The sequence below is a fragment of the Cornus florida genome, unplaced genomic scaffold (genome assembly GCF_030987335.1).
Source record: "Cornus florida cultivar Cherokee Brave unplaced genomic scaffold, ASM3098733v1 CherokeeBrave_3.0.0_Hap2_Chr05, whole genome shotgun sequence".
NCBI classification, from domain to species: Eukaryota; Viridiplantae; Streptophyta; class Magnoliopsida; order Cornales; family Cornaceae; genus Cornus; species Cornus florida.
In genome coordinates this window covers 1,507,814-1,531,198 of record NW_026775575.1, presented here as the reverse complement: position 1 = coordinate 1,531,198, position 23,385 = coordinate 1,507,814, and the positions used below count along the sequence as shown (strand labels likewise).

The following is a 23,385-nucleotide window of genomic DNA, read 5'->3' as shown; positions in this document are numbered from 1 at the left end:
TCAAGCACTAGGACCTCCAAATGATTGCACCACGAGCACAACTTTTAATTAGCTAGAACTCTATTTTTCTCGCACTTAAGGGGATTCGATCGATCAAAGGGTGGTGAGATCGATTAAACCTTGACGGCACCTTTTGGAATACTGACAAATCTGAGATATTTTCGAGATATCTTGGGAAAAGGATAAAAGTGGTAGGTGGGGATAAGATCAAAGAAGATCGATGGATCGAAAGAATACTAGATCGATCGAAGATGGAAATTTCCCAAGGATAAGGACAATAGGATTGATCTATCTTGGCATGGTTGGATCAATCACTATGAGATCGATCTAAGCTTGGTCTGATCGATCGAAGATTGCTGTTTTTCACCACTTTGCTTCCACTTTGCTCCTTTCTTTCATTCAGCTTGAGATTACTTCTTTTATACTCTAATTTGGCTGAATTAACTTATTTTGGGGATAAGTGCCTAAAAAGGGAAATAACATGAAATTTGGCTAAAACGAAAAAATAAGGTAGGATAAGGTCCTAGAATACCTAAGCTTAAGGGGTTTAAATGCGCATTTTTCACCTCTCATCAGAAAACAAGATACAACTCTTCAAAGTACAATATGAGGTGTGTAAGATGGAAAAAAGAGAAACCGTTGCTGACTACGTGTTCAGGATCAATGACCTTGTCAACAATATGAGAGCTCTTGGTGAAGATATTAAAGATGTTGATGTTTGCAAGGAGATACTCAGGTCACTTACTTCTAGATTCAATACTAAGGTAACAATTCTCAAAGACAAAGACCTTTCCCAGATGAAGATTGATGAGCTTCAGGCCACTCTCACTACCTATGAGATGAGAATTGGTGTTCCAACAATTCACAAAAGAGAAGCAGCTCTTAAAACCATGGAAGTTGTTAAAGAAACTGAAACAATGTATGATGATGATCTTGAAGAAGATAAGGTAGCCTACTTTACTAAGAAATTTAGAAATTTCAAGTTTAAAAAGAAGACTCAGTTACAAAATTTAACTTGCTATGGTTGTGGTAAACCTGGTCATATTGTGTCAAATTGTCCTAACTTAAAGGGGTAGAATCAGAGGAAGAATGAGGGAGCAAATTACAAAGGAAGGTTTCGTAGGAAAGCTCTTATCTAAGGCTGGGATGTAGCCCTTGAAAATGATAAACCTGAGGAAACACAAGAAGATGAATGTCTCTTTATGGCAATCCTTGAAACAACACAAGTTCCAGTTTAAGTTGAAGAAGATAGTGACACTGAGATTGAGGACATTCTAGAAGAATATGAGCGGGTTGCAGAGAAGTGTAATCAATAGAAGTGATGAGGCCACTTGAATTTGCCAAATTAATGTAGTGAATGTGTGGTTCAAGTAAAGCCTTTTTCGGTCAAGTTTAAAACTTATAAAAACCACTACTAACACTACTCTACTAATGTAACAAGAGTAAGTAGGGATTGTCCCATGGGATTGATGGGTCGTATTGGTTTTGGAAATGCTTTAGGATTAGAAGGTCGAGTGATCAAAGATTGATTGGTGGTTTGATTAAACTAAAGTGCAATTTAAATTAAAGCAAACAAAGTAAATGCAATATAGAGAAAACAAGACAGAGAGATCTTGGGACTTAGAGGTGACCACTAAGCATCACCTTTTTATGCACTTAATTCATAATTAATGAGGGGAAAAGATGTATTGCAACAAAAGTGAGTGTGTGTGGTTGTTTCAACAAGCATGGATGACTAATTAAGTATATATTGTCTAGACAACGTAATGAATAGCACAATATATCAAACTAAGCCATTAATCCTTCCTTTAAGCTCACAATCTAAACACATTACATGGTTAGAGACATGTGTTACTTGCATTAATAAGTATGGAACATCAAACAACAAGCATGGATTGTCCACCCATTTAATAACTAAGGTAACTACACTGCAACTAAGCTAATAACATGGAAATTAAACTAATTATACTAAGGGAGAGGCACAGTCCATCAAGAAATGAGTATAAACCATTAAATAAACCACAAGAGCATTCTATAAAGCACTATGTCTTGGCAATCTCTAGATCTATAGCATCAACACACATAAACATGCATCAACAACACAAAAACTAGAGATAAACATATGAACATCTATTCTAGCATATATAGACATATGGATAGAATGAAATGATCAATTGGAAGAATTAAACCACACAAATCATTGAATAAACAAGATCCATATACATATAGATGTCAAAACATGTATGACAACACAAATCCACTAAAAAATACATAAATCAAGGTATAGAAGGCATGCTTAGGGCTAACTCTAGCCCCAAGGAGATGTTTAGCCACTCATTGATGTAGTCTTCCAACCCTCAAGAGCTATCTCCGCGGTAGAAATGCTCTTCTCCTCGAGGTAGATGGAAGAACTCCCAAGAATGTCTTTAGCCTCCTCTTCTTTTCTTGCTCCCTAAGAATATAGAATGAAGTATATGATCTCTCTCTATATATATATGTATATATATATATATATTTTTTTGTAAAAGTGGCTCATAATCCTTATACAGGTAGCTCAAGTGTCACCCCCAATGGTCTGGACTCGTACACAAGGGCTCTACCAATGATTGCACCATAAGACAACTTTTAATGAGCTGGAAATTACTTTAAGTCGCACTTGAGAGGGTTCGATTGATCGAACTTAGCAGAGATCCATCAAACTTTGGCTGGATCAATCCTTCCATGGAAGCGCCTTTTTGGATAAAGACAAATCTGAGATATTTTTGGGATATTTTGGGAAAGAGACAAAAGTGGTAGGTGGGGTGGTATAATAGGATAAGATCAAATATTTTCGATCGATCTGAGAATTGTTGGATCAATCGAACATTGTGGGATCTTTAGGATAAAGACAAAAGGCTTGGATCCATCTTGAAGTGCCTAGATCGATCAATGTCATATCGATCGAAGAAATTCTGTGATCGATCGAACTTGCTGTTTTTCCACCACTTTGCTTCATTTTGCTTCCTCTTTGCTCCTTTCTTTCATTCAACTCAAGATTGCTTCTTTAATGGTATTATTTGGCTGAATTAACTTATTTTGGGGATAAGTGCCTGAAAATGCAATTATCATGAAATTAGTCTAAGGTGGGAAAATGAGATAGATAAAGGTCCTAGAATACCTAAGCTTAACGAGTTTAAATGTGCACTTTTCAGTGCTCATCACACCCCCAAACTTAAATGTTGCTTGTCTCTAGCAATAAACTAGAAAGTAAAGGAATGAAATGAACAACTATACAACTATAAACTAGAAAGCAATAAAATGGTAACGCCACTTTCGTAGGGAAAACGATTGCATTTAGCATATGCAACAAGCCTTTTAAACCCCTAGGTTACCCCTAGTGGATGAGTGAAGTCTGGTGAGGGTTTCCAGAAATGATACCGACAAACATTAAGCTCATTATCACAAAAGAGGCACCAATATTCCAAACAAGCACTGGGAGAAAACTACCTCAAGTATGCAATTTTTCAATCATTTCCAAGCAATCTCCCAAAATTTCAACCCCAAGCAACCAAATATGGTCCTCAACACATCAATAAAATGATCATGCAAATCAAAACAACTCTAGAATCCTTTTTGAGTGGACTGGCATCAAATATGTTGCTTTCTTAGCCAAGTAAAGAAATGATCACATCCTTACCCTCAAACTAGCACACAAATCTAGTACTGATCATTAAGACAAAAAGTGGACCTTTTATTAAAGCTTTATTGATCTAGGTGCACTTATTCTTTTCACTCATTTTTTATTTTAATCCCTAAGGATCAAAGATGGAAGCATAGTGTAATGTGTTGATCTCTTAAGCTTTTTAGTGATCCATAAGGTCGAGCCTTAGGTCAATGACTCCCAAAACCAGATAGCTTTAAGGCACTAGGTGTTCAAACACCCCTAAGGACTTACAAGCTCAAATTAACTAGGCTACAAATCAAAACAACCTTCATCTAATAATTTCCCACTTCTCACCTTTTTGGATAAGTCCTCACTTTTTATTTTCTTTTTGCAACTTTTTCTTTTCTTTTCTGTTCTTTTTCTTTTTTTTTTTTCTTTTTCTTTTATACTTTTTTTTCTTCCAATTATTAACCTAGAGTTTGGGCCTTCAACCTTTCGGCACAAGAAATTCAGTGCTTGATGAGGCTAGAGTCCCGGCTACTTAGCGAAAAGGGGTTGTTATCCACATTTATCAAGAATGAAAGCTTTCAATGAACTATTAGCTCAATTGGGATATAACCAATTCAATAATCAATAAAGCATGTACCCCACAAATGAATGCTAGTGTGCGCCTGTGCTAGTGTAGAATCCTAGAGTGAATCTAAAAACAATCATAAAATTAGGATGATGTGGACCACAAGTGCAAGCAAAATATCAATCTTTCAAAAAATTTACTCCTAAATGGCATCCACAAGGCATAGAAGGAGTATTGGACTCTCAAGTCAAACAATTTTTAAATTTTAAGCAATATAGTCCTTAAAAGATCAAAATCATAGCTAGTCATGGACCAATCTTAGAATATCCCTCAATTACACTAGTCATGCTCAAAATTTTGAATTTAAAAACAAACACTGCAAAGCACACCATTACCCGTAAACTTAAATGGCAAAGTGTCCTAAATGTGCAAAGAGAACAAAAGGAAAGAGTATACCAGTGCTATAGTAAAGAATGACTAGGGCAGAAGCATCCAAAGTGGGTTATGTAACCACCCAAACTTGGGATTAACTGTGGTCCTGAAAAGATGGCACTTGGGACAAAACTCATCAGATAACAAAATGGATAACAACAGTGCATAGTAGACATGTAAGTGTAAATGGGATAACAAATGAAATAATGAGAGAGGAATAAGGGTGGTCCTGTAAAGTTTGGTAGCACTCTTTCTCACTGAAGTCATTGGGATGCACCTGATGAAGTCAATCACAGACAGATATATCAATACACAAATATGACATCCAAAAGTAAAGCATGCATGAATAAAGAAAATAAAATAATATATGGTACATCTAGTGTCAAGGCCAACAGATTGGCCGTAAAAATAATATAACAGTATAAAAAATAGCAGGCAAAGATCACATGTATATAAAGATGACAAAGAGATATGAAAAGATCCTGCAGAGGAGGTAGGACGGGCAGGGCGAGATCCGCGTATGTCTTTGGAAATGTCTCGCAACGCAGCTAAGACGTCTGTATGGAGAGATGAAATGTCTGCTCTAAGGGAGACTATGACATCCTCTAATGACTGGATACGCTCTCCAAACTCGGGTGTCTGTGCTGGATCCTTAGGTACCACTGGATCAGGAAAATGATATGCATCCTGAGCTTGCTCTAGGAAATGAAGTGGCGACCCAACTGGAGAGTGATGTGGTAGCTCTACTGCAGGGTGCTGCTCCAAGTCTATATCTAAATGTACAGTAGCCGGATCGATTGCTAGGTCGTCCGCTGCTGGCTCTACCTAGGCTGCTGCTGCTGCTGACTCCTCCTCCTCAACTGCCTCCTCTGCAGCTATAAGGGCATCCTCCTACAAGCTCTTGATTAGGGCGTTGTAAGTCTTATTCCAATCCTTCTGGCGGAAGGTGCAAGCTCCAGACTTAGTATGCTCCTGGGGATGGAATGGGTAGTGCTGATCCCGGAGTATTTGAGTGATAAGATGGCCGAAAGGAAGGAATTTAGCCCATTTGGGCTTGGCCTTAGTGTTATAGTCTGTGTAGAGCTTCATTATGACACTCCAATAAAGGGCCGGAATAGAAAGCCAGTGCCCTGTACAGAAAGCGTAAAGGGCTGCCAGAAAGTCACCACGCCACTGGATCTTGTGGTTGGCCATAAACACATTTCGGTACAAGACTGAATCGAAGAACTATATATCATCGGGCAAATAGGTCCGAGTAATAAATGTCTCACCCTCATTGTAGTGGCCTGTAAGTGCCATAGCCATATCTGCATCAGAAGGACTCCACATAATGGGATAGTCAAGCTCAAGCTCAAGAGGGTAAACATTCGGGCATTTAGAAGATCTGGCTAGAGTCTCCACTGTGATACTGATAAAATGGCGATTGACAGTAGTGCGCAGCTCCGCCAGATTACTCAGGGCAGGTCGGAGGTTTTAGAAGAACGTCCGCACAAGCCGCGGGTAAACTGGGTATGTGACAGGGGCTAGAATAGCTGAAATGCCCCTGCGGTCAATATCATCAGATATGGCCAGGGTCAGGATAGACCGGGAAAAGAAGTCAATATCAAATACTGATTCATGTGCCACTAAAAGGCGTAAGTATTCAGAATAGGTTTGTCCCTGACCTGGCCGGGCTGTGCAGGTGGCGGTGATGGAGAACGGACATGCTCAGCCTCATTATGAGTTGATAAAGAAGATGCAGAAGTAGAAGAATGTAGTCTGTTGTCTGATAAGGACTGAGGTGGAGCTAGTGATGCATGCTGCTCCTGAACATGAGAAGGCTCGCCTGGTCCCTCTATCCGAGGTCGAACTCGACGCTGATACTATCGTTTGGCGACAGTCTTTACTCGTTTCATGTTTGTCAAAAAGAAAAGAAACTTGCAAAAGAAGTTAGTATAAGGATAAAAAGTTGAAGCACTGTATATAGAAATATGTTTATCAAATAAGATAGACAACACAGTATAATAGACATGAATCTATGCAAGTTATAAGGAATAAGTGACATTAAGTGAAGCATGCTAGACAGTATAAGTATGGAATGCATCCAATATGGAAAACACAGGCATTGGGCATGTATAAGATAGCATGTAACACAAGAGATGGTGTGTGAAATGCGTTATGCAAACCTATGATGTTTGATCGATCACAAAAAATGTGAGATCGATCCAACTTGGATCGATCTTGAATAAGTGAGATCGATCTTTCTGAGATCGATCTGAGAAAAGTTTGATGGATCGAACTGTGAAGTGAAATTCAAAAAGTCACAGATCTATGATGTGGATGGCACGAGGGCCTCCCGAGCAAGCTCGTAGGCCCTTCTACACAACAACACAACCAGATTGGTCACTTTCCTTGGCCCGTGACTCCCAAAAATGAAATTGAAATCAAAATATATACATATATATATATATACACACACCTATATACACATGCTTGAACCACATCAAAAACTCCCTGGCAAGGGGTAAACATGGATTTGAACATGGCAATCCTAGATCTAAGCATGGTAAACATGGATTCAACAAGTTTAAAGCTTAAAATCAATAATATAACTTAACTTACCAAATCCGAACAAGAGAAGTGGAGATAGAAGGGAGATGATGTGAAATCGGAGATGAGAGATGAAGTTTGAAGCTCAGGATGGTCGCCGGAGTGCTCGTTGAAGATGGGAGAGATGGATATGTAGTGGCGAGAGACGAGAGGGGTCTTAGATCAATCTTTGAAATCAATCTAATGACCCTAGGGTTTCTATTTTAAAAACGATCTTAAAAAAGTTCAATCGATCTGAAAGAAACTCAGATCGATCAAACTTAAATCGATCTGAAAATCCTTGAAATCGATCCACCCTCACTAAGCGACAAATATACTTTTGAGAATTTTTAAATTTTTTTGAAAATTAAAAATTAAAAATGAAAAATGAAAAATTAGAAATTAAAAATAAATTAATAATATTTTTGGATTTTTGGAGACAAGATAAATAAAATAAAATAAAATAAAAGTAAAATTAAAAATAAAAGAAAATAAATATTTTTGGTAGTTTAGAATAAAACAAATAAAAGTAGAAAAAAACAAAAATCTTTTTGGAGTTTTTGAAAAAAAAAAAAAAAAAAAAACAAAAGTAAAAATATTTTTGTAGTTTTGAAAAATTTTTAAACTTTTTTTTTTTTAAATTCGAAATTCAAAATTCAGAATTCAGTCAAAGTCAATAGTGAACAAAGAGCATAGATCGAACATGCAAAAACCTATATGCATGTTCGAACGATGGAACAGAGCGGCCATTTTCAGGGGTTCAAAATTTTTTCTAAGTGTTGGAACTGAAGATCGATTCAAGAAGAAGTTGGATCGATCCTGGAACTTAAAATCGATCAGAAATGAGTTCGCACGATGGGACAGAGAGCTGTTTTATGTAGGTTTTCTTCGCACGATTCAACAGAAAGGTGATTTGGATGCAGGGATAAAGTTCGATCAATCGAACCTCTTTTGAGACCGATCGAACAGGCACAAAATGCTCATTTTCAACATGAAAGTGTATGCAATCCTAGATCACAGTTCCTAGTCATGTGTATGAACCCAAAACAAATATCTAGACGTCGCAAGAAATAAAAAGGCAAAATAAAAATGAGGGAGGAATAGGTTGTGAAACCCTACGAAATGCACTAGTCTTTAACATCTCTAGCAAGATGTTGGGCTCTATTAGCCCGGATCAAACATCTTATAGTGCATCCCCTCCTTAATGGGGTGATAGGTACTTTGAACTTCACCCAACAAATAGTTCCTTAAAGAACTTATTGGATTAGGATCAAAAAAGATTGTTGGTCCCTTGTCAATGTAATCTTTGGGCTTCTATGCCCTTTCAAATAAATTTTTTGAAAATACATTTTTTTGATTCAATGTCAAAGATGAACTTTTTAAAATTTTGGTTTTAAGCAAAGACTTCATTCTTTCATATTCATTAGCTAGACATTTCTCTACAACACTCACTTCTTTATGCTTATCAAATGAATTTGGGGTTGGATTGAAAATATTGAACTTCACCTTCATGTGGCCAAATGAGATCGTCATTATCCCTGTCATACAATTAATGTTGGCATTTGCGGTTGCCAAGAAAGGATGGCCAAGGATAACGGGAATTTGGCTCTTGGGATTTGGGACCGGTTCTATGTCAATGACAACGACATCAACCAGGAAGAAGAATTTATCAATTTTAATAAGACATCCTCAAAGATACCCTAGGCTTTTTAATGAATCAGTCGGCAAGTTGCAAAACTACCGACGTCAGTTTCAAGTCTCCTTAGCCCAATTTGACATATACCGAGTATGAAAATAGGTTAACACTTGCTCCTAAATCAAGGAGAGCCTGATTAATGACATGGCCACCAATGATGCAAGAAGTAGTAGGTGAACCAGGGTCCTTAAATTTTGGGAGAGTGTTGTACTGCAAGATTGAGCTCACTTACTCGGTCAAGACCACTTTCCTAGGTGCTTGGCTTTTGTTCTTCCTCTTTTGGGTGCAAAGATCTTTTAAGAATTTGGCATAAGCCAGAATTTGCGTAATTGCATCCAAAAGTGGAAGATTGATCTTCACTTGCCTAAACACATCTATGATTTCATTTGTTTTGGCCTTTTGTTTGTCAATGGAAATGGATCCTTTTAAGGCATCCGGAAATGGAGCTTTTGTCTCAAAAACCTTTTCAGAAGCTTTCTTTAAAACATTTTCAACATAAAAATTTTGCATATCATTTTTCAAATCACTTTTGAAACCATTTTCCATCACTTTCTCACTTGAATGATCATGCATATGCAATGAAGGAAGAATAGAATGTGACATGGGACGGGTGTCAACTTTTGGGTACACCGGTTCACTCTCTTTATTGGACATACCCACTTGGTTGTCCACAATCTTCCCACTTCTGAAGGTTGTCACCGCATTGACATGTTCGATTGTGTGACCTTCCGATGAGGAATGAGTCTCCACAACGCATTGTTGCTTTGGTGGGGCATTCAAAGGCATTTTCCCTTTCTCTCTAGCATTTAGAGTGCTTTCTATTTGCCCTACTTGGGTTTTTAGCTTAGCAATGGATTGAGAATAAGAATGAAGCAATTGAGTGTTCGCCTCTAGAGTGCCTAAAGCAGTTAAAACTTTCTCCACAAAAGCGGGACCCCTAGAATTTCCTTGAGAATACGCTTAATTTGGAAAATGAGAATTAGAGAATTGGTTTCCATGTGATTGATATGATGATCTAAATCCTTGGGAACATTGTCCTTGCATTGGAGGTGGAATATACTTACCTTGAAAACCACCTTGGGGAGGGTTTGAGCCTTCCCCTTGGCTTTTCCAAGAGAATTTCGGGTGATTTTTCCAACTAGGATTGTAATGATTGCCATAAGGATTGTTCCCATGATTAACAAATGCTGCATTGACTTATTCACGATGCTCATTTTGCACGTGTCCATGGGGACAATTGGAATTAGAATGCAAAACACTAGAACAGGTCATGAATAAGGATTTCATCTTGGCGGCTATTTCATTGGAATTGTTGACTTGATATAAGCCAGCATTCTTCCTTCCACCAGAATTTCTACCATTCTTAGAAGATAATGATCTATGCATTGAATTTTCACTCATGCTTTCATAGAGACGCCAACCATCATTTTCATTTTTATCAAGAATAGAACCACCCATGGATGCATCAATCATACCCTTGTGATTATCCGACAAACTTTCAAAAAAGTATTGAACCAATTGCCACTTACGCATGTCATCATGTGGACACTTCCTAAGCAATTCATTGAATCTTTCCCATGCCTCGTGAAATGTTTCCCCATCCCCTTGTGAAAACTCTCTAATTGAGGTTCTTATGGCATTGGTCTTAAAGACCGGATAGTAATTCTTCAAAAACTCTTATTGCATTTCCACCCAAGAAGTTATCAAAAAAGACCTAAGATTGTTGAACCAATATTTTGCCTTGTCCTTAAGGGCGAATGGAAAAAGTCTTAAAACCTCTTCCGGCATGTCTATGTATCTCACAGTGGAACATACTTCAAGAAACTCATCCAAATGCTTATAAGGTTCTTCACTTGGAAGTCCATGATAATTAGGAAGCATTTGAATGGTTTGTGGTTTAATCTCATAGTGATGTGCTCTAAATGGTGGCAATTGAATGCAAGTGGGTGCATTATATTCATTTAGCACATAATGATCTCTTAAAGCAAGAGGTGGATTCACAATTGGTGGTGCAACATAAGCACCTTGATTGCCTTGGATTATGGGAGGTTGTGGAGCAAGCATTGACCTAGGCATTCCCAATGGAACTTGGCCTTGTTGAATGGTCTAGGCATACCTAATGGAACTTGGATGTTTTCATGATGCATATTTGGGTGGAGGATACCTTGTTGTTTTATGTGACCAAGGTCCTTCACATGGTCTTCATGATGGTCTTCTATTGATGAAATGGAGTGATTAGAACTACCTCTTCCCCTAGGATTATGAACAATGGATTCAAGATGAAAATCAAGAGGGACAAGAGTAGGATTCAATGATATCCAACCATACATGCACAAATAAAACACAAACAAGCAACAAACAATGAGCAATCACTTCACCTTCACAACAAATCAATCAACCAACTTCCTCCACATACAATGATCCCATACTCCCATGCTTTCAACAATTATGTAAGAAAAGTAAAATGCCTCCACGCGGGCTCACGATTTATCTAGAAAATGAAAAAAACAAGCCTCCACGAGGGCCGATGATTTAACTAAAGTTTGAGTTAGAGCTCACAAAGGGTCCTTAAGCACTTCAAATTATTTTTTAACTTTAGCTTTGCAAATTTTTTTGAATTTTAGCTTTTTCCTTTCTTTTGCTAAGCGTTAGCTCCTTGCTTAAAATGCTCCCTTGTTAACTTTTCTTAGCCAAATGTACCTAGTTAATCAAGAACCAACATAATAAGTAATCAAATTGAAAATAAAGTAAAGACACGATCAAAATAGTACTAATTCCTAAGTGTTTCCAAAGTACGATGTTGCCTTCAATCAATCCCCGGCAACGGCGCCAAAACTTTGACGAGTGAGGCTTGAATACGCCAAAATAATATAGTGAATGTGTGGTTCAAGAAAAGCCTTTTTGGGTCAAGTTTAAAATTTATAAAAACCACTACCAACACTACTACTAACGTAGCAAGAGTGAGTAGGGATCATCCTAAGGGATTGGTGGGTCGTATTGGTTTTGGAAACGCTTTAGGGTTAGTAGGTCGAGAAATCAAAGATTGATTGGTGGTCTGATTAAACTAAAGTGCAATTTAAATTAAAGCAAACAAAATAAATGCAATATAGAGAAAACAAGAGAGAGAGATCTTGGGACTTAGAGGTCACCTCTAAACATCACCTTTCAATACACTTAATTCATAATTAATGAGGGGAAAAGATGTATTGCAACAAAAGTGAGTGTGTATAGTTGTTTCAACAAGCATGGATGACCAATAAAGTATATATTGTCTAGACAACCTAATGAATAGCACAATATATCAAACTAAGCCATTAATCCTTCCTTTAAGCTCACAATCCAAACACATCACAAGGTTAGAGACATGTGCTACTTGCATCCATAAGCATGGAACATCAAACAATAAGCATGGATTGTCCTCCCATTCAACAACTAAGGTAACTACACTACAACTAATCTAATAACATGGAAATTAAACTAATTATACTAAGAGAGAGGCATAATCCATCAAGATATGAGTATGAACCATCAAATAAACCACAAGAGCATTCTATAAAGCACTATGTCTTGACAATCTCTAGATCTATAGCATCAACACACATAGACATCCATCAACAACACAAAAACTAGAGATAAACACATGAACATCTATTCTAGCATATATAGACATGTGGATAGAATGAAATGATCAATTGGAAGAATTAAACCATACAAATAATTGAATAAACAAGATCCATGTATATATAGATGTCAAAACTTGTATTACAACACAAATCCCCTAAAAATATATATAAATCAAGATATAGAAGGCATGCTTAGGCCTAACTCTAGCCCCAAGGAGATGTTTAGCCACTTATTGATGTAGTCCTCCAACCCTCAAGGGTGGCAAGAACTTATTGAATCCATCGTTTGGGCTCATAATAAATTAAAAGTTGCTCCTGCTACTATCTCCATGGTAGAAATGCTCTTCTCGTTGAGGTAGATGGAAGAACTCCCAAGAATGTCTCAAGCCTCCTCTTCTTTTCTTGCTCCCTAAGAATATAGAATGAATTATATGATCTCTATTTTTTTTTTTTGTAAAAGTGGCTCATAATCCTTATATAGGTAGCTCAAGTGTCACCCCCAATGGTTTGGACTTGTACACTAGGGCTCCACCAATGATTGCACCATGAGATAACTTTTAATGAGCTGGAAATTACTTTAAGTCGCACTTGAGAGGGTTCGATCGATCTCACTCAAGGTTGGATTGATCGAACTTGGCTGAGATCCATCAAACTTTGGATGGATCGATCTTTCCATGGCAGCGCTATTTTGGATAAAGACAAATCTGAGATATTTTTGGGATATTTTGGAAAAGAGACAAAAGTGGTAGGTGGGGTCGTACAATAGGATAAGATCGAATATTTTAGATCGATCTGAGAATTATTGGATCGATCGAACATTGTGGGATCTTTAGGATAAGGACAAAAGGCTTGGATCCATCTTGAAGTGCCTAGATCAATCAATGTCAGAATGATCGAAGAAATTCTGTGATCGTTATAGAACTTGTTGCTTTTCCACCACTTTGCTTCATTTTGCTTCCAGTTTGCTCTTTTCTTCCATCTAACTCAAGATTGCTTCTTTAATGCTCTTATTTGGCTGAATTAGCTTATTTTGGGGATACGTGCCTGAAAATGCAATTATCATGAAATTAGTCTAAGGTGGGAAAATAAGATAGATAAAGGTCCTAGAATACCTAAGCTTAACGGATTTAAATGAGCATTTTTCAGCACTCATCAAGAAGTCTCAAATAAAAAGGCTCAATTCAGAATTATTGAAGTCTAAACAAGTTCACACAAAACACTTCATACTTAAACTGTCAAAGCTGTGTTCAATCTCTCTTACCTTTCAAAGTCTATTGAAGCCTCCAATCAGCACTCAGTGGTCTACCAATAAGTGTAAAGAAAAACTGTCTCACATTCTTGAAGAGAGATCCTTAAAGATGGCTGAGATCTAGAAATAATCCACTAAGCAAATTGGGAAGACTGGAATTGCCTATGTGTGATACAGCTACTGAGTTCAACCAGACACACTCTGTGTTTGTTAAAGCTACAACTGGTGAAGTGTACTCAAGATATTCCATTATAAAACCTTTGAGATCAAAGTTTGACTTGCCTAATAGCAGTTTTAACTCCTCAAGACTAAACAAAAGTGACTTTGTTACGACATCTATAAGGAATTTCAAAGTGACTAAAATGTACATGAAGAAGTCTGACATAGCTCAAGCTCATAAGGTCAAAAACAAATATTCTATTGTGAAATCTAGAATGGCATGGATTATTGAGAAGTTAAACTCAGTGAATCTACTTGTGTATACAACTTTCAAGGCCTGTAATAAAGTGGACAGATGGTATATTGATAGTGGATGCTCAAGACACATGATAGGTGATGGTTCTAAATTTATCACTCTGAAATAATTTGATGGTGGAGATGTGATCTTTGGAGACAATCAGAAGGCTAAGATTGTAGGTATTAGCATTATGAGCAAGTCTAAAGAATTACCAGAGATTCAAGGAGTTCTACTTGTTGAAGGACTCAAACACAATCTTCTCAGTATAAGTCAGTTATGTGACAATGGGAGGACTGTCTGTTTTGATAAAGAAAAGTGCAATGTGGTTGATCTTAAATCAAAATAGGTTCTCTTCTCAACATGTAGATCTTCTGGAAATGTTTATATTGTCACTGAAGAATTCTAAAATACTCAATACAACTTGACAACCTCTGATAAAGCTAATCTATGGCACAAGAGACTAGGGCATCTTCATTTAAGAACTTTGTCCAAGATTTTGAAAGTAAAAGCTGTCAAAGGACTACTAGAACTCAACTTTAAATATGATCATCTTTGCAAAGCCTATCAACAAGGAAAATAAACCAAAGTTTCATTTCCTTCAAAAGAAATCAACACCTCAAGAGCACTTGACTTGATACAAATGGATCTTTGTGGTCCTACCAGAACTACTAGAATTGGTGGAAATAAGTACTTCATGCTTCTCCTTGATGATTTTAGTAGAAGAATGATGTGGGTTTACTTCCTAAAAGAGAAATCAGAAACTATCACACACTTCATTAAGTTTGTTAATCTTTTGGAAAATGAAAGAGGTAGCACTGTGAAGAGACTTAGGTCTGACTTTGGTTCTGAATTCATCATGAAAGAATTTGAGCACTATTGTGATGATAAGGGGATTAAGAAAGAATTCTCATCTGTGGCTACTCCTCAACAAAATGGGGGTGTGGAGAGAAAGAACAGGATAGTTCAAGAAATGGGAAGGACAATGTTGTTAGAAAAAGGTCTGGCAAAGGGTTTTTGGGCTAAAGCTGTGAGTACTGCTATGCACATCATAAGTAGGGTTCTTCTCAGACCTAATTCAACTAAAACTCCTTATGAATTATGGTATAGAAGACCTGCAGTTTTTCACTGCTTCAAAATATTTGATAGCAAATGTTATATATTAAACCACATCGATGTCTTGGGTAAGTTTGATTCAAAAGCAGATGAAGGTATATTCTTAGGGTATTGTACAAAAAGCAAAGCCTACAAGTGCTACAATCTAAGGTCCTCAAAGGTGGTTGAGTCAATTCAAGTTAAATTTGATGAGAATCCTAAGTCCACGCCTCTTGAAGACTATGACAACACTCTTGGTTCAAATGAAACCAGCTCCTCCGTTGCTAATCCTTAAAACCCAAGGGAAACCACTTATCCAGTGCTGCAGAAGCAAGTTCAAGCTGAGAACATTATTGGTTAACCTCAAGCTGGAGTTCAAACAAGGAACAAAAAGAAACTTAATGATTTAGAAGCTAAAGATGGTGAAGAATACAGTCATATTGCTATACTGTCATCCATTGAACCAAAGTCCTATTTTGAAGCTCAGAAAAATAAAGATTGGATAGCTGCTATGCATAAAGAACTTGATCAAATTAATAAAAATGATACCTAGACATTTGTTCCTAGACCTGAAGACAAGAATGTAATTGGCTCAAAGTGGATTTTTAGGAATAAAATGGATGAGAATGGATCAGTTATTAGGAATAAGGTAAGACTGGTGTGTAAAGGTTACTCTCAACAAGCTTGTATTGATTGTAATAAAACTTTTGCTCCAGTTGCAAGAATGGAATCTATTAGAATGCTTATGTCTTTTGCCTATCACAAACAAGTCAAGGTGTACCAAATGGATGTCAAGTCTGCCTTTCTTAATGGAGACTTAAATGAAGAAGTATACCTAGAGCAACCTGAAGGCTTTGAAGATTCAGAATTTCCCTCTCATGTTTACAAACTCAGTAAGGCTTTGTATGGTCTTAAGCAAGCCCCAGAGCCTGGTATGAAAAGATGCATCAGTTCTTAGTTGAACAAAGATTTCACAGAGGCAAGGTTCATAATACTCTCTATGTAAAAACTCATTAAGCATAGTTTTTAATTCTGCAAATCTATGTTGATGATATCATATTTTGTGGCTCAAACACCTCATTAGCTTCAGAATTTGCTAATCTTATTAAGACAAGGTTCAAAATGTCACTCTTGGGGACTCTTAGAGTAGGCCTTCAAATTACTCAAACATCCAATGGAATCTTCATTTCTCAACAAAAGTATGCCTCTGAGCTATTTAAAAAGTTTAAAATGGATGACTGCAAGGCTGTTTCTACGCCACTATATCCTAATACCAAACTTTCACTGGAATGTACCACTGAACCAGTCCCTTTAACTCTTTACAGGTCTATCATTAGTAGTCTGTTGTATCTTACAACTTCAAGGCCTGACATAATGTACTCAGTGGGTATAGTGGACAGATTCCAAAGTAATCCCAGGGCTTCTTATCTCCAAGCTGCAAAAAGAATTCTCAGATATGTCAAGGGCACCATTTCATATGGTCTTTACTACATTTTCTTACGCTCAATGTTTATTGCAGCCTTCTCAGATACTGATTAGGGTGGATCCTTCCCAGACAGAAAAAGTACCTCTGGCTGCTGTTATGTTCTTGGCTCCATTGTGGTCTCTTGGCTAAGTAAAAAGCAAGACACTGTCTCTCTTTTAAACTCTGAAGCTGAGTATATAGCTGCCTTATAATTACTTTGGATGCAAACTACACTCTCAGACCTTGGACTTCAATTTTCAGGCCCTCCCAAGCTGTTTTGTGACAACCAAAGTGCTATTACTATCAACAAAAATCCCACACTGCACTGGAAAAGCAAACACATTGACATCAGGTATCACTTTCTCAGAGATAAAGTTCAGAAAGGCCTTATTAACATCACTTACTTGCCCACTGAGGATCAACTTGCTGATATCATGACCAAACCTCTTCTTCCTCAAAGATTTTCAACCTCGATCTTCTTCGGGTAGTTCCTTCTCCCTCCTGAACTTACATTGTTAGTCCTACTCACCTTTTGACCTTCAATGTCAAAAAAGGGGAGAAATGGGCTAAAATAAGGATAGTTTCAAGCTATTCCTTTTTACATTTGGGCTATTTTATTTACTACATCTTTAAAGTTCTCATTCTCAAGATCTTTTTCAAGTTCAACTAGTTTTTGTCATTAAAGCCAAAAGAGGGAGATTGTTGGTCCTAAGCTACCTTAAGGAATGTTTGTCTTCTTAATGTCAAAAATCATAGTTTCAGTGGTTTTAAGTATGAATTCTATCTGCATTGTGTTTTGAAATAAGGTCCATGGTTTGTATTGTCATTTACTACTTTGTAATATGGTTTATACAATGGTTTGAGATAGTAAATTGCAGTGTGTTTATCTGTTCTTGCTGAAATCAACGTGACAGTGGAGGTTTGGCTCTTTAAATTTAGCTATTGGTGCTCACAAGGGTATTATGGTCTTTTTTAAGTTATATTTCATGATTATACATGTGCCTTGATAGCTGCGTTGTACTGAATAGCTTTGGTTGAGCCTACATTATAAATTATATTGCTTCGGCACTATTAATTAGCTGCAAAGGTTAAAATATGTTTAAAGGGCATATTGGTCTTTTCTAGCTGCGCTTAAGAATGTGTCACATATCAGTGGTCATAAAGTGGTTGTATATGCAAGAATATTACATTTCTTAGAGGCTAAGTCTGGATAAAATTGACATTGCAGCATATAACCAGCAACCTGTTAAAGCTGTGAGAATAGTGAAAAAACAGTTGTGGTGGCAGGCCTTCATTAGTTCATTGCCTTAGAAAAATCTGAATTATGATCTCCCAATGATTGGTAAAAGGTGACAAGTGTAGTGTAGTAGCTATACAAGGGCTTCTGTGTGTTTACACTAGTATATACATGCTGTGATAAAGTACTTTAGGGTTTTAAGCTTAATAAGAATTGAGAAAAGTGAGTTGTAGCAAGTATTCTCTCGAGAGCCTTTAATGAACAAGTTTTTCTTTGCTATTTGATGATGATCCATGCAAGAAAAATCCATTGAATCAACTCAGGTGTATGTACAACGTGTTGAGATAATGCTGCTGTCAGAATTACTGATGCAAAGGCTAGATTGAGTAGTGATTTTGAGTTCCAAGCTGCCGTGGTCTATTTTAAGGGTTGTGTCAGGTATAACCACGCTATTTACACTTGCTCAGTATTGTGTTTGTGTTGAAAACATGCTGAAAATGAATTTGGGCTTTGAGATCACTAGTTAAGCTTGTTTTTCTGTTTTAATCTTGGATTCAAGTATTGATTGGTTATACTATGATATTCCTTGAGTTATTAAACTGCTAGCAAGTATATTTTGGTGAATTAAGATTGTTAAAGTTAGCCTTGTGACAGAAAAATGGTATGCTTTGACTTTGAGCATTTAATCCTTAAGCCTAAAGTTGTATTAGGCTGATATAAGGACTATGATTGATCTATGTTATTTGCTCATGCTATGTTGATTATACAAAGCTATGAACATGAGTACTACAGTGAAAGAAGACTGTGTGAGGTGCTACTGAATTGATCTTGAGATGAATTTCCCATTTTACCCCTCAAACTGTAAGTGCAGCAGATTGTAGTTTTGAGGCAGTAACTTGGAATTCTGTGTTGTCTAGCCTATTTTAATTATAGGAAAGGCTTCCTTATACTAATTTACATCTGTAATGGTGTGTGTTGTGAGCTATGAGAGCTTAATAGGTCCAGGCATGGTTGCTTAGGACAGGGGGAGTGCTTGTATGCATTGTGGTGTACTAGTGTGTGTATTGGTTATGAAAACTAGTATCCATTCTTGTGCTTGGGTGTGTGCATAGAGTGAGACAGCTGAGTGTGTAATTAGATACATACAACTAGTAGTGGATTTCATATTGGCAATGGCCAAGAACCAAGGTTTTCCCTAGTTAAGAGGGTTTCCTTGTAAATCTTGTTTTGATTGATCTTTGAATGCTTGTTTAACTGTTTAAAGAAAGTTTAATCTAAAAAAGTTTTAACCAATTCACCCCCCATCTTGGTTCAACACCCTAGCAAAGCTTTTAGCCAAGCATGACTGGAATGGACTTCTTTATGGTTGAGGAAGACATCTTCGCCGCCATAAATCGATCCATTCTTTCTTCTGAATGCTTCTCCTCTGGTCTCAACCTCTAGCTCCTCTGTATGATGCTCCTACTGATGTAGAGAACTCCATTTAAATAAGAGAAGATTAGCCCCAAAGTTCCCTTTTTCATATAGAAGACATATATGAAAATTCTGCCAAACAAGAACTCCAAAATTCGTATAGACTTCCAGCCAAGTTTTGACAAGGTAAACAGCTGTTTTCTAAAATCTTCGTGAAATACAAAATTGTAGCTCTTCGAATTTCATTTCAATCGATTTAAGAATTGAGCTATTTTGACACTCGAGGAAAGAGATACAGACAGATTAAAAAAAAAAAAAAAAGGGGTTCAAGTTACCAATTTTGGAGAAAGTTTCCTAGTTGGAAAAGGATTCTTCTTTTTCTTTTTCTTTCCATTCTCATGAACTTGTGGCTTCTCTTGAACTCTTTTCTAAGTATAATTAGACTTGATCTTCATCATTGCTTGGTCCAATGGATGTGGTCTTCTGACCTCTTGGATATCATCTTTTAAAGCCTGATTTCACTGGTCTTTAAATTCTGAAATAAATCAAAACAATAAAATAATGTAAAATCACAAATAAAACTACTAATAAGAGAATAAAACATGGAAGTTAAGGGGCTAAAATGTATAACATTTAGCGCCTAACAGATAGGGGTCTATGGAAAACTGGAGTTTTTTTTTTTTTTTTTTTTTTTTTTGTCCCCTTGTATTTGATGGTTTTCAGTTGTGAGATATTTTAGTATATAACAAATTGAGTTTGGTTTGACACCCAAAAAGCCTACTGGTCACAACTGGACCTTTTTGTAGACCACTTCAGATTCGGTGGTGCATGCATAGTCTTTTAGACACTAATAAACTTGCAATGTTAATGCTTGGACCTCTGCCAAGGGTTTGAAATTGAAGATGAGCCAAATTGCTTTAGTATATATACGCTAATGAGCTAAGGGTCCAATATTCAATGTCTTGTTCGAACGGAATAGGCAATGCTTATGCGATAATCATGTGATCATATTGAAATGGCATGTTGAATTCAGTAGAAACATAGATGATACAGTGAACCAGTTAGTCCACTTGTGCAGAGAGAATCATTTTTTATTTTTATTTTTTTGGGTTTCCATTTGTAAGAAGAGTTGACTTCAAAAGAGTATAGTGGCTGATGAAGGATTTATAAGTTATTTTTTTTTTAAAAAAAGTCATTAGTGAACAGAGATGGGAATTAAACAATGCATTGTTAATAACCTGATACAGTTTGTTGCACATGTCAATATCTTGAGCTCTGCAGCCTAGTGAACCTAATGTATGAAACTATAAGGTAAATTGTAAATATATATACAGCAGATCCAAGAGCCCTCTATTTGCAAGTTTGAGCAAAACCATCAAGAGACAAAAGACCTCATAAATGTCTAAGCCAAGGTGAACTTTTCTTTCCTCTACATTCTTAAATCTTTCTATTCTATGCATCAACTTGATTTCGATCTTAAAATTTTCTTTATTTTCTTACATTTTTAGTTCCTGCTTTTCCCCTTTTAAATTATTAGGTTGGTTGGTAAGGTGGCACTTGTTACTGGTGCAGCTAGTGGGATTGGTGAGGAGGCAGTAAGATTATTTGCTGAGAATGGGGCTTTTGTTGTTGTTGCTGATGTTCAAGATGAGTTGGGACATCAAGTTGTTGCATCAATAGGCTCAGAGAAAGTTAGTTACCGTCACTGTGATGTAAGAGATGAAGAGCAGGTTGAAGAAACAGTGAGTTACACTTTGGAGAAATATGGAAGTCTGGATATACTGTTCAGCAATGCCGGAATCATAGGCCCCTTAAGTGGCATACTAGATTTTGACATTGAAGGGTTTGACAACACCATGGCTACCAATGTTCGTGGAGTTGCTGCCACAATTAAGCATGCTGCACGCGCTATGGTGGCTAAAAAAATCCGCGGATCCATTATATGCACCACTAGTGTTGCAGCGTTGCTTGGAGGAGCCGGTCCACACGCTTACACCATATCAAAGCATGCACTTGTGGGACTGGTGAGATCAGCTTGTTGTGAGCTTGGTGCTCATGGTATTAGAGTCAACTCTATATCTCCATTTGGAATTGCTACTCCACTTTCATGTAAAGCTTACAATCTGGAACCAAGTGAAGTTGAAGCTAATAGTTGTGCCCTGTCCAACTTGAAGGGCATTACTCTCAAGGCTAGACACATTGCTGAGGCTGCTCTATTTCTTGCTTCTGATGACTCGGCTTACATCAGTGGCCATAACTTGGCTGTTGATGGAGGCTTTACAGTGGTTAACCACAGTTTCTCTGCTTTCTAAATTACCCATTAGAATTTTTTATTTTTTATTATTTTTTATGCAGCAATATTTTATGGATGGTAGCTAATTATTATTATTATTATTATTCCTGTTTGTAAAATTGAACTGTATTTTCATTTGATCAAGTCAGACCTTGTTACCAGCACTACCCATGTGACTTTTCCTTGTAATCTGCAATGTAACATTTTTTTTTCTTTCTTTTCCCTGTCTTCCACTTCATGAATTCATTAACCTTGTCTGCCAATGTCTCAAGCCTACTTTCCCCTTTTTCTTCTCTATTTTTCTTGCATCTGTCTCAGGTTTTTGTGAATTATTGGATAGTCGGGGATAATGTAGTACCTCAGTCGATTATGAATTGATATTTCAGATTATAAAAAATTAAATAATAATGAATGTTCATTACCAGGACACTTTTTTCCTCCTCGGATTAAGAAAAAAAACAAAAAAACAAAAAAAAATTGTCCAATTATTATGCATGAAAATGCATATTATACCTTTTTATGAATATTATTAACAAGTTGCAAATTTCTGATCAATAACGTCTTGTATACGGACAAGTTGCTAATTATGAAAATATATATATATATATATATATATATATATATTGGGTTTTCACAAAATGAATCAATGAATACAAGACGTTAGAGTGTTTTGTCAATCAGTCAGGCATGACACGTAAATAAAATATACCAAACTCTTATGATTGCTTACAATGAAATTGATAGTAGCAGGAATACATTGTATGTATGGTCACGAAACAAATGTAAATCTCTGTTTCTTTTAGTAGTTTTTTAGTCGTTGAAAAAGAGGGTATATTTTTATATTGCCACTTGAGAGTCCAGTTACAATGGCACTCTTGACATTGAAGCATCTCTCCTAGAAAAGTGCCTTAGATCCAGCAACATAATTCCAAGCATTTGGAATGTACTAGTTTATTCTTTCATAAAATGCACAATACTGCTTAAGTTACTTGTGAGTTTATGCAGGGGAAGATATTTGTGAAAAATATAAATTTTTAAGGAAAATATTTAAATCAATGTCTTTCTATTTTAATCAGTTTTACTTAATTTAGCAATTAATCAACTAATCACATTTAAAATAAAAGTAAAGTAAAACAAATAGAGTTTGAGAGATGACATCAAGATTTTTAGCGAGAAAACCCCAATTGGTAGAATAGATTAATTGTTGAGAGAAAATCTCGTGGACTGTGCAGTTCAGAGTAAACCGATCCATTATATTTGAAACAAAGTACAATGGACTTTGACTCAGTCTCATACCCTATCGTTCTACCAAACACCAATTGTTGAAAATCCTTTCACTTTGCGACGTCCCCGTCGAATAGCTCTTGACTTCAGACTTATTCTTGATCTTTGTAGAAGGATTGCTGGTAGATCAAACAACACTTCTCAAATGTTTTGACTCTTTCAAAGTGTAATCGCTTCAACCTTTTACTTCAAGATCTCAACTTTGATGTAGAATAAATAAATCTGCTTCTCTGATCGTGTTAGATACAATATTCAATAGACTTTGAACACGATCAAGATTTGAGCAATGCCCTAAAATCACTCTTGTGTTTATGTGTGTGTTCTAGAAATAAATATAGAAAATTCAGATTTGATTTTTC

The 23,385-nt window shown here is 36.6% G+C and overlaps 1 protein-coding gene across 3 annotated transcripts; it reads left to right on the top strand.

Annotated features, from left to right (window-relative positions):
* Positions 1–14,219: 14,219 nt before the first annotated feature.
* On the top strand, positions 14,220–22,299 carry LOC132310067 (short-chain dehydrogenase reductase 3b-like). Of its 3 annotated transcripts, none has more exons than XM_059808307.1 (2): positions 14,220–14,239; positions 20,987–22,299. In XM_059808307.1, exons 1-2 carry the CDS (start codon positions 14,220–14,222, stop codon positions 21,759–21,761), a joined length of 795 nt encoding a protein of 264 aa, XP_059664290.1. In that variant the 3' UTR covers positions 21,762–22,299. The 3 variants fall into 3 exon arrangements, with proteins under 3 accessions (XP_059664290.1, XP_059664292.1, XP_059664291.1); XM_059808309.1 differs by lacking the exon at positions 14,220–14,239 and adding an exon at positions 18,135–18,148; XM_059808308.1 differs by lacking the exon at positions 14,220–14,239 and adding an exon at positions 20,848–20,861.
* The last annotated feature ends 1,086 nt before the right edge of the window (positions 22,300–23,385 follow it).

Coding starts and splice junctions, on each gene's coding strand:
- LOC132310067 (XM_059808307.1), top strand. CDS start 14,220: ATGGCATGGATTATTGAGAA. Junction 14,240..20,986: donor ATGGCATGGATTATTGAGAA/GTTAAACTCAGT, acceptor TTAAATTATTAG/GTTGGTTGGTAAGGTGGCAC.